This window comes from Salvia splendens, chromosome 21 (genome assembly GCF_004379255.2).
Source record: "Salvia splendens isolate huo1 chromosome 21, SspV2, whole genome shotgun sequence".
Classification (NCBI taxonomy): Eukaryota; Viridiplantae; Streptophyta; class Magnoliopsida; order Lamiales; family Lamiaceae; genus Salvia; species Salvia splendens.
In genome coordinates this window covers 3,237,829-3,250,047 of record NC_056052.1, presented here as the reverse complement: position 1 = coordinate 3,250,047, position 12,219 = coordinate 3,237,829, and the positions used below count along the sequence as shown (strand labels likewise).

At 36.9% G+C, this 12,219-nt stretch overlaps 1 protein-coding gene across 1 annotated transcript; it reads left to right on the top strand.

The window, feature by feature from the left end:
* The first annotated feature begins 4,839 nt into the window (after window positions 1-4,839).
* Window positions 4,840-5,556, top strand: LOC121785325. The gene has a single exon (XM_042183709.1). It carries the CDS (start codon window positions 4,840-4,842, stop codon window positions 5,554-5,556), a length of 717 nt encoding a protein of 238 aa, XP_042039643.1.
* The last annotated feature ends 6,663 nt before the right edge of the window (window positions 5,557-12,219 follow it).

Sequence of the window (12,219 nt, the reverse complement as noted above, 5' to 3'; positions counted from 1 at the left end):
TTGATCACTTTTTATGTGATGCCTACATTTTCTAAGAATAGGAAATACAGTTGATCGCGACTAGGGAAAGGTTAAAGAAGCGGGGAAGAAAGGGAGAAACATACATATTTGACCAAAATATTTAAATAACTAAAATAACTTGGAAAATGACATAGTATCATCTCAATAAAATGCCAACTCTAAGGAAATAAAGAATGGACAATATACAATTTTAAAAAAAGGTTAGACTCTCAACGATAAAACAATTCTAAAGAAAAGGCCCTTAGCGGAAGCGTTCAAGAAATGGAATAATGTCGATTGCCGAGTATGAAGACACGACATACCCAACAATACTAAACAAGACATAATTATCCATGAACTCTGCTCTAACATCCTCCACGTCCGTCGTCGCTCAATCTGCACATTAAGAAAAACAATATGCAGGGCTAAGTACTTGATGCACTCAGTGGACACATGCCCAAATTAAGTTTGTCAAGCCATAACGAGTGATCTTGGGGGTTTTTAATTTAAAAGACCCAAGTACACTAAAAATATATTTTCCGTAAAGTTCGGTTGCACAACCATTTTCCATCCACATCCACCATCACCATACCATATCTGAACATACATGACAAGGAATGTGGCCACGAACCAAGTCACTAGACCGGCCAACTCAAAAGAGATAGCACACGATCTACGGGGTGTACACTAGTCCGAGCAGGGTTTGCGGCCCTACTGGGACCCGAATTCGATTAAACATACATGGCATAGCCACTTTCGATATGTTCATCAAAACACAAAAGCCTGGCAAGACAAACATTCTCACCTCTTTTTCACAACAAAATATATTTAAGACATAGTCCTTATTTTAAAAAGAAAGTGCACCTCAAAAGCTTGACTTCTCAATCATTTTCCGTTCTAATCGCAAACGACGTGCACAAGTTCACCCTTTTCGAAATAACATAATGTGCAAATTAGACATTACAAAGTAAATTAATTAAAAACAATGCATGCATCCTATGTGTGCGCTCAAATTATCCATCATCTTTCATTGGAAAGAACATAAATATAAAGTCCTTATATTTTCTGGATTTAAATCGCCACCAAGAAATCTATCCAAAAAAAATTACCTTAACCCCAACTAAAAAATTATTAGACTGGCCCAAACAAAAATAAACTAATTAGAAGCCCAACTAAACAAAACTAAAGAAGGAAAAGAAACAGTATTTTAAAAATACTCCCAGCTCCTCCGAAATCTTAATAGACAAAAGCTAATAACTAAATATAAGAATTTAAAAATATATATACTCTATATATTCCCTCCTACCCAACACAACATATATGTATGACTAGTATACTCCCAACTCCACACATATCTACTTAACTAAAGGCCCAAAACAAATAAAAGAGTTAGGCCACTGAAATTAAACATGTGTACTTCTCTTTAGTCATATTCCCTACTCTTCCTACACGTACACAGCCACTAAATAATACAAACCCAATTTAATAATGGGATAACTGCCTTAAAAGTCATCAACTTTACCCGAATTCCGGTTTTTCCCACGAGCTTTAAAAATAGCGTAAAAAGTCACGAACTTTGCATTTTGTCTAGTATTTCCCAACCCAACCCGACCCTGTGTTTTCCGGCAGCTCAAAATCCTATGTGGCATGCCTGAATATTAACGTGTCGGGCATCGAAAAATCATAAAACGACGTCGTTTCATCCCTTTTCAAAGGCCCAAAATGACGTCGTTTCACGCACAACCATCTGCGGCTCCAGCCCCTCCGACAGGCATCGCCCCGCGACAGCCTCCATGTCCTCGGGGAACAGATTGTCGAGCAATCCGTCAGTGGCGGCGACCACGACGTCGCCGCTTTGGACCTCCACAGCCATCTCCTCCGCCTCCCCGGCCCCTCTCTCAACCTCCCCTCGAGCTGATAAGGCGCGTTGAACCCCCACACCTGCGCCGGAGACCTGCTCCGATGCCCCACCGCCAAAGCCAGAGGCGGTTGAAGCTCCTCTCATTCCACCTCCCGCGGCGGAAGAGAAGTCCGCGGTTGATGACTGCAAAGCCCTTGCCACAGTTGAAAGTAATTCCCTTGAATTCGACCTCTTACTTGTAATTCAGGCTAAATTATTGCAGGAATTGAACTGATTTACAGTTGGTTCAAAACTATTGATTTCCTTTTCTGCTGAAATTTCGACGTTATTTTGGGGATAAGTTGTATGAGAGGAACATTTAATTTGTGAGTAATTTCTGTTTGTATTGCCAGAGCCTGAAAAAATTGAGGAGAGTAAACGTGATCACCATGGAGCCGCTGTCGCCGACGTTTGCCGCCCGGAGGCGGTTTTCGGCGAGCGAGAGGATGTAGACGGTGCTCGATCCGAATTCAGCCGAATTCACTATTTTGTTATTTGTTTTTTAATTTTATTTTTTAAATTTATTTTTTTTATTTTTTCACATTCACTAAATGTTGTCCATCTAAGCGGCCACGATGCCACGTCATTTAAAAATGACACGTCAGCTCACCATTTCGCCGGAAAACCAATCATGGGAAATCGGCGACAAAATGCAAAGTTCGTGACTTTATACGCCAATTTTAAAGCTCATGGGAAAAACCGGAATTCGGGCAAAGTTGATGACTTTTAAGGCAGTTATCCCTTTAATAAAAGGGATGGAATGAAAAGAATTATATACTCCCTTCTCTAAACTGTCGAATGTTTTCTTTCTCTCCCCTACAAATTCACAGAACAGAAACAATCTCAACTCCATCTCTCCTCCTATATTCAGCACAAAATAAATTTAAAGGAATTCTCGACGAAAAGAAGAATAAAATGTGCTCCCCCCTCTGTCCGCGAATAGGAGTTCCATTTTTCCATTTTGATCCGTCCGCGAATATGAGTCTAAGTTCATAATTACTATAAATACTAAAAAGACCCCACATTCCACTAACTAACTCCACTCATATATCATTTAAAATTTATGTATACAAGTGAGACTCATATCCCACTAACTTTCTCCCATCCACTTTTCTTAACATTTCTTAAAACTCGTGCCAGATAGAAATGAGACTCCTATTCACGGACGGAGGGAGTACTTTAAAATGAAAAGTTATTATTATAATCGATATATTAAAAGAACATCGAGATTAACAAGGATAGTAACAATTGCAATAGGTAACATTCTCTGGAATAGATACAACACAGTCTGATCTAAAGAGTGTTAATCTGCAGCTAATCATAAGCACTTCGCAATAGTCTGCACATTCTCCTCCCGACCCCACTTTACAAGAGAGTTTCTCGCTCATTTGACAAAGCTTTGATTTGGCATCTTCTCCTGCGAAGATTTTTATCACTAATCATCAGATTTGTAACGCTAAACGGTGTTATCGACATATTATCATAGGATACAATCCATAATTAAAAGCATTGTCAATAAAAAAATATTCGTGACAGATTTGTCCGTCACCGTACTGACGAAATATGCTATCACAAAACTTGAATAGAGATATTAATGTCCTTACCCGCTGCTAAGACGACAGTGAGATAAAACATCACTGGCAAGAGAGTTGCGATCAACTTAGCCATTAATTATGATATGAAATGAAATAACTAAGAAAACAAAATTATGTGAGATTGCAATGTTATCGAATAACCCATGCACGACCTAGTTATACATACAAACTACAAGCTAATAAAATTGGAGATTAGGTTTTGATCATATTCATGGTAGTTTATACTTATTACTATTTCCTAACAAAAATAAAACCTCTCCCTTAATTTACTTCACTTTTCTTTTCTTTTTTTTGAGGGAGATGCTACATGATTGACTTGTCATTTGTATTTAATTTTTTTTTCCTTCAAACAGGTACCGTGTACAGCCACTTGTTATCGTTTTATTTATATCAAATATTATATGTTGCATAATAAAGAAAAATAGGCAAAGTTTAAGCATAAATGATAAATGGAGGATGATTAAAAATAGGAATTCATTGTATTTAATGTCGAACTAAATTTGAAGATCGAACTAAAGACCAAATCTCAGCCATCAATTTTTCTAATCTAGTGAATAAAATAAATAAACCAAGTGGTATACTTTATGTTTAGATCATTTTACTTCATTTTATATGAATTTCATTATTTGATCTTTTTTCTTCATTGCAAAAAGATTGAACTAAAATGATCTTATAATGAACTATGTGTTGTGTGATAATGAACTACTCCCTCCGTCCTTCAATATGTGTCCCACTTGATCCGACATGGGTTTTAAGAAATGTAAAGAAAAAAATTAGTTAAAAATGTTAGTGGTATGTGAGTCCTACTTTTGTCTATTAGTTTTATATTTATAGTATGAGAGCATCCACAATGGATGCCGGATCTCACGCCCGATCGCCCGAGATCGGGCTCGGGCGTCGTCAGGCATCCATTGCAAACGCCCGAGCCCGAGCCGCGCGATCGAAAGTTCGGTCGTTCCGATCTCGCACCCGATCGATCGGGCATTCATTGCAGCCCCGCGCCCGATCTGTGCATTTTTGGCGATTTTTTTTTAATTCTTTAAACCCTAATTACACCACTATAAATAACCAATCCTAAATTCACTTTTCACACACCAACACTCTCTACTCTACTCACTTTATCTTCTCTTTTCTCATTTTCACACTTTCAAGAATGGATCCGAGTCAATTCCAAAACCCCCATGGTGTCGTCGACGACGATATGCCGTTGTTTGGCGGCGGCAGCGCCCGGTGGCCCGGCCACAAAGACTACCGGGTCGAGACGCTTGGATCTGTAGGGTCCACTTACATTTCGGACTCTGAGTTCGATCCGTTCTTAACACCGACTCGTACCGGGTTGAGGACATGAAGCCTAGTTGTGAGCAACCTCGTGCCCCTGAGCCGCCAAGGAGGAAGAGGAAGATGGCGCGGAAGGAAAAGGCGGCATCCGTCCCAGTCCCAGTCCCACTCCCATCCAACGCACCCAACGAAGAGTACGCAACAGGGCGTACTGACTACGAGTTGGAGGAGTACGTAAAGGTGGCTCAGTGTTGGGTCGATATATCGGAGGATTCGATATGGGCCAACAACCAGACTTCGTCCAGGATGTGGGATCGCATTGAGGCCAGATACAACGAGGTGAAACCGATTTGGGAGTACAAGCGGACCAAGGTTCAGCTGCGCAAGTGTTGGGATCGGAACAAGCTCCACGTCAACAACTTCTGCTATATCTACAACAGGAACAAGGACGCAAGGGGCAGCGGTGAGAGCATGGAGAATGTCCTCAAGAAGTCGATGTCCGAGTACCATAAGCAGTTCGGGCAGTTCAAGATGTACAATGTTTGGTTGATCTTGAAAGACAAGGCGAAGTTCAACGGAGGGATACCGGTTGGATCCTCGGCTGCGAAGCGGACGAAGAACACCGCCACTGGCGGTTACACAAGCAGCGACCCATCTCCTGTGGATCTGAACGCTGAGCCGGAAGGGAGTTCCGGCACACCTACGTCTACTTTTAGACGACCCATTGGCACCAAGGCTGCCAAAGCCCAGGCCAAAGGGAAGACGAAGGCGGCCGCGTCTTGATAGGCTCCCCCGCAGTTTGCGCCTCCTCCGTCTGCTCAGCTCATGGCCTCAGCGATCGAGGAGTTTGATGCACTGTTTATTAGCACTAAAAATACCTGCAAGTTACAGGGTACAACTAGTATAGCTAAAGGTCAGTACCGGGATATCGAACACAGGGAATAAGATTGTAACTGGCTATCATATACTAAGCGTCATATACTATCTAGAGACACAGAGTATTTTTGGTTTTGGTTTTATAAACTAGGCATAAATATAAACAAATATAAAAACAAAATAATACAAAGCAGGCTAAAGAAAGTAGAGTTTTAGGATCTAACTACTACGACCTCTTGATGATTAATCTCACAGAACCTTTACCTTTATGTGTCTCCAGGATTATTAGGAAAGTCACGATTTTCAGATAAGCCCTCTCTCAAGCGCACCTATCCAATAGATTAGACTCTAACTATCAAAGTCTCCTTCCAATTGATTAGATTCTAACTCCTTAAGTTCCTAAGACTCAAGTCTTCACAAAGGGTCCCCTCTCTCGAGTGCAGATAAACATATGTGTTGTACTCGTTCTTTTTACCACGTAAAACTAGCTATCTCTCGATTAATCTAGTTAAATGGACATAGTTCTAAAGTTGGCCAGACAAAAGAACAATAAAAGCACGAGAACAAGCAAAACAATCACCAGAGCTAGGAAATAGTTCAATTCAATATATCAAAACATGTTCAAAATAGTTTTCACCAAAAAATCTAAAAATGATGTTTAACTACTCATAGGCAAGTAGTAAAATCAATAATAAAAGTACTAGACATGAAAGAAATTGATAAAACCCAAGGTTGAATCTTCAATCTCCAGTCTTCTCTTGCCTGGATCTGCAGAGCTCCTCCGCTCCAATGGAAGATGGATGAATTATGTATGGAATATGGAATGGAAGAAAGTGTAGAGAGGGAGTAGGATTGGAGGCTCTGAGATGGGGATTATGAATTAGGTTTAGGAGTATTTATAGGCTAGAAAAAGGGTTAGTCTTGGTTATTTTCGTGCCCTACAAGAAATGAGAGAGATTTGGTTTCACAATTTAATAATTTATTCTCTCTCTTGAATTTCCGCCCAAATTTCCGTCAGCTTTGACTACATTGCGCAATGTTCGTAGAATTGTAATAACTTTCTCTACAGAACTCCGATTGAGACGTTTAAGGTATCCACGTGAAGCTCGTTCGAAGACGAAGAGAATGGCATGTAGTAGGCACTGATTGGACTTCAAACGTGCTGGAAGAATGGGTTCGAACAGAGGCTGCTACACCTTGGCTTTTTTTCTATCTTTTTCTATCATTTATCAACAAACACATTCAAAATACCAAATGTATAATATATGCAATTTAAGAACATAATTTGCATGATTGATATTTAAAACTAGTCAAATATAGCCCTTAAAAACATGCAAAATCCGTGTTTGTCAACTCCCCCAAACTTAATTATTTGTTTGTCCTCAAACAAAACAAGAGAAAAACTAATAAAGAAACACGGATGCTAAGAACTAGACTTCATAGTTGCCTTAAAAATTGTAACAAGAAATAAAGAGTTTGACAAGAATACAAATCAAATCAAGCAAAGCTTATTAGTGCATTTTCATTACTAGCTCGTTGATCACCTTGAAGTAAATGCGCTCACAAGTGTTTAGAAACGTGTTTATCACTCACTCAGAAAGTGTACATTGGAAAAAGTGTATGCTCTCAGATCATGCAACATGCAAAGTTTACCACAGGCTTGCTCGAAGTCTAATCCCTCATCTACTTTATGTGATTAAAATCAAAAATCCGAAAGGTCTTTATTTTAGGTTATAATGTAGGCTCTTTGGTAAGGTGAGGAAATATGGTTAAAAAGTGACTAAACCCAAACATAGCAAAAGTGATCAATTTCTACTACATCAAACTTAGCACCCCACCAACAAATCAAATCGCAGTAAATTCTAGACGTTGTCTAAATTTCTTCTCACTTCCCAAATTCCTTTGATTTTTTTTTCTTTTCATTTTTTTTCTTTTGTACGTCCTTTTTTTTCTTTTTTTTTTCTTTTATGCACAAGCAAATATATCATTCAAACCACATGTGTCTATGCACTTTTCACAAGTAAGCACACTACTTTTCTTTCTACCTTATCTCTCAAACTCTTTTCACAAAATATAAACTAAAATTCACCAAAGAGCGTATGAATATTCCCCTTTATTTAGCTTCCAAAGAAAAAGGCCTTAAAGGCTCAAAGTGGCTAGCTAGGGAAAAATATTTTGAATAAGGTCATAAATTTGGATATATAAAGTAGCTAAGAAGGATGACCTAACATCTTTTTTTATCATTTAAACACTATATAGACTTAGGCAGACTAGGAGCAAGTTCTAGAAACAAATACATGAATGCAGATAAATCACACAAGAACGAACATATAGCTCAAGTCTCACAATGTATAAGCATGATTCAAGGTAAACAAGTAATTCATTAATTATACACATTTTTACAAAACTCTCAAATCAATGTATCAAGTCAACTCAACCAACATATAAACAAAATTTTTATCATAGGCAACTCGGTCTGATGTCCCTAAACATGAGTATTTCTAAGTTTTCTATGTTATGTTCATGACAAGATTCACCTCGGGTTTATTAAAAAAAATAAAAATAAAAACAAACAAAAACAACTAAACTCACGGTCCACCACTTTATCCCCCCAAACTTATTCAAAACTAAGTTAAGAATAAGTTTGTAAAGTCGGTAGGGACGTGAGTAAACTAAGAAAACACATTAAACTAAATCAAAATTAAATATGAAACAAAATTAAAACAATAATATTAAAATTGAAATGAAAAATGGATAAACACTAGGGAACCACTAGGGCTCCCACTAGGGCTCCACCATTGTAGAAAGAAGGGGCATGCTGATGTGGCAACCACTAGGGCTTTCACTATGGCATCCATTGTGGATGCTCTGAGGGAAAATGAATTAATAAAATGTGAGGTCTATTACTAAAAGTAATACTCCAAAAATGAAGTGAGACGGTAGAATAAAAGCAACATGCATTAGAAAACGATTAAAAAACATAAGTTGATACCCCTAATTTAAAAAGACCTTCTAAAATAATTAAATCACTGGTACATGTTATTTTTTATTTGGTTCTCTCATCTAGTTTAGACTTTTTGTTATATTAAGTATGTTTACTTTCATATTTTTATTGACAAAGCTTGAAAATTTTACAAGTCTTGACCAATTTGGGATTTTTCTATTTTAAAAAAAAGATTTTGAAAGTTTAGGATGAATTATCCTAGAAGTCTTGACCACTTTGGGATTTTTCTATTTTAAAGAAAAGATTTTGACAACTTTTTATTTTTCTTGCTATTTCATTTCTTATTGGATTTCTATGGCACAATTGAAAATTAGAAAATATGTGCTGATATATTCACTTGTCCATAACTTTTTGACATCCCCACTTGAATATTCGTCTTTAAATTACCAGTATACCATGACACACACGCACTAAAACAAGAATCCAACATAATAGGTATTCAACACAATAAATTAAAATAGTTCTCGAATAAAAGAAGAATAAAACAAAATATAAAATGAAAAGTCGTTAGTATAATTATTTTATCAAAAGATTATTGAGGTTAACAAGGATAGTAACAATTGCAAAAGGTAACATTTTCTGGAATAGAAATAATACACTCTGATCTAAGGATTGTTAATCTGCGGCTAATCATAAGCACATTGCAATAGTCTGCGCATTCTCCTCCTGGCCCCAACTTACAATTGAGTTTCCCACTACTTTGGCAAAGCTTTGACGTGCCTTCTTCTCTGTCTGCAAAATTGTCGAAGATAAACAGTGTTAATGACACATTACAGTCGGGTACAATCCGTAATTAAAATCATTGTCGGTAAAAAAATATTAGTGACGAATTTATCGTCACTAATATTATATGCTGTCGCAAAACTTGAATAGAGAGAGATATTAATGTGCTTACCCGCTGCTGAGGCGAGAGAAAGATAAAACATAACTAGCAATAGAGATGCAATGAGCTTAGCCATTTATTATGATATGAAATGAAATAGCTAAGTAAATAAAATTAAGTGAGATTGCAATGTTTTCGAATAAAACATGGACGACCTATTTATACATACAATTTACGAGCTAATAGAATTTCAGATCCTAGGCTTTGATATTATTCATGGTAATTATTCTCTGCATTCATTTCAAAAATTACTTTCTGCAAGATTAACGGAGATGAATATTTTTCTGCTTTAAACAAGTAGTATAATATGCAAATCACAAATTATGATCGTTTGATTTATATAAAATATTATGTTGCACAATAAATAAAGCAAGATGCCCAAAAGTTTAGGATGTATTGATTTAAAATTTTGTTTTGATTAGATTCCTGATTTCAATTAAATAGAATGTATTGCTTTAAATTTTTGTGTTGATTAAAAGTCAACATATATTTTACTATATTTTGAAAAATATCTAAATTTATTATATAAATTGCGTGATTTATTGTTATACATTGCATCAAACTAGAATTCTTTCGTGTAATTTTGAATCCATATTTGCATTAGACACAATTTTGAATCTTATAGCAGAATTGGATATGATGGTTTCTTATAGTAGAATAATGTAAGAGAACGGAAATGATAATTAAAATGTGCCCGAGGCCCGAATCACCTATATGTATATTGTAATCTCTTCAGCCATGGTTTTTTAGTTTACTTATATTTCTAAAATATTCTAGATTATTATATTAAAATTGATTATCTAAAAGCCATCTTTTTTCTACAAAATTAATATTAATAAAAATTTTTTATTCCCTGATATTTCGACCCTCCAATTTATTGAATGGAATGAAAGCGTTTTACCAACTAGTCAACAAGTCAACTTGTATTTCTTTTCGGTCTATCTCAATTTTTCACAATGGCTTTCATTGGATTAGATAGAAATGTGTATTTTATTTATGATCCATTTTTTTAACAAAAAGTCCGCTTTTATTATTACCTTTTTACGTTAAGTCTTTGTTTTGAGAATGAGCGAGTGATTGGTTGGGAATGAAAATATTGAATGCTTGAATTGTTGTTGGTTAATAGGAAAATTTGGACGTTCATTTACGAGTACTTGGAATAACACCAAAGTACTAAAATAAAACACCACAATTTAATCAATACTCTAAATCAAATATTTGAGCCTATCATTTTTATCTATATTGTTCTAGCCATTTTATTTCTTTTAGATGGGACCAATTTTGAGAAGACCAAAATTCCTTTCCATGACAATCTCAGTCAATTATCAACGCCGTTCCAAAATTCCTACGAAAATCTCCATACCTTAGCATAATCTATTCCATGACATACTTCATAGTTCCATACATTCAGGGCAGTCCACCAAATTGAATTTGTTCTATATTCACATGTTCATAATCTTTTTGAATTTAACAAAGGGAAGATTATGTTAAAAAGACATTGCTACTTGAATATTATATTCCCATTTAAATTTGACACACATCAAAACAAGAATCCAACGTAATATATATTCAGCACAAAATAAATTAAAAGGAATTCACGAAGAAAAGAAGAATAAAATGTAAATATAAAATGAAAAGTTATTACTCCATAATTGATTTATTAAAAGAACATCAAGGTTAACAAGGATAGTAACAATTGCAAAAGGTAACATTTTCTGGAAGAGATACAATACAGTCTGATCTAAATTGTGTCAATGAGCGCCTAATAACAAACGCTTTGCAATAGTCTGCACATTCTCCTCCTGTGGAGATGATCACTGAGCTGCACCGGCTGCTTCATGCATTTGCTTCAAGAGAGAAATGAAGAGAGGCTCGCTGAAGCTCACTCAAGCTTCGGATGTTTCAGTAGCCGTCGGATGTAGAATTAGTTTAGGGATTAAATCCTGGCCATTGATCTAACTAGCCGTTAGTTCTTGTTGTGTTTAAATAGATGGTTAGTTAGTTAGCTAGTTAAGATTTTCCCACTTTGTGATTCTTGTAATCAGTCGACTCTCTCTCTAATAGGATTAAACATTCTCTCAACTTCAATTTTGATCAACATCAATTCTACGCGATTCATCTACAAACGTTTCCAACAAATTGGCGCCGTCTGTGGGAAGTTTGATCGGCGTATTCTTGAGCTGTTCTGATCTTGTGTTTTTCTTTGGGAATCGAATCCACGAAGAAGAAGATGGCCTCTAGGTTCGAGGCAGAAAAGTTTACGGGCAAAAACGACTTTGCTCATTGGCGCATGAAGATGAGAGCCATGCTGATACAATAGGGCTTGGCGTCGGCGTTGACGGCTGAAGAAGAGGGAGAGAAGGGAAAGGCAGCCATTGATGAGAAGGCGGCTGCCAAGAAGGTTGAGATCGAGGGAAAAGCGCATAGTGCGATCGTGCTCAGCCTTGGAGACAAGGTGCTTCGCGAGGTTGCGAAGGAGAAAACGGCGGCGAGCATCTTGTCAAAACTGGAAGATCTTTACCTCACGAAATCTCTGGCGAATAGGCTGTTTATGAAGCAGCGCCTCTATTCCTACAGGTTCTTGGAGGGGGCCGGAGTTCTGGAGCAGTTAGAGGAGTTCAATAAAGCAGTGGATGACCTCGAGAACATTGATGTATCCATTGGAGACGAGGACAAGGCGATT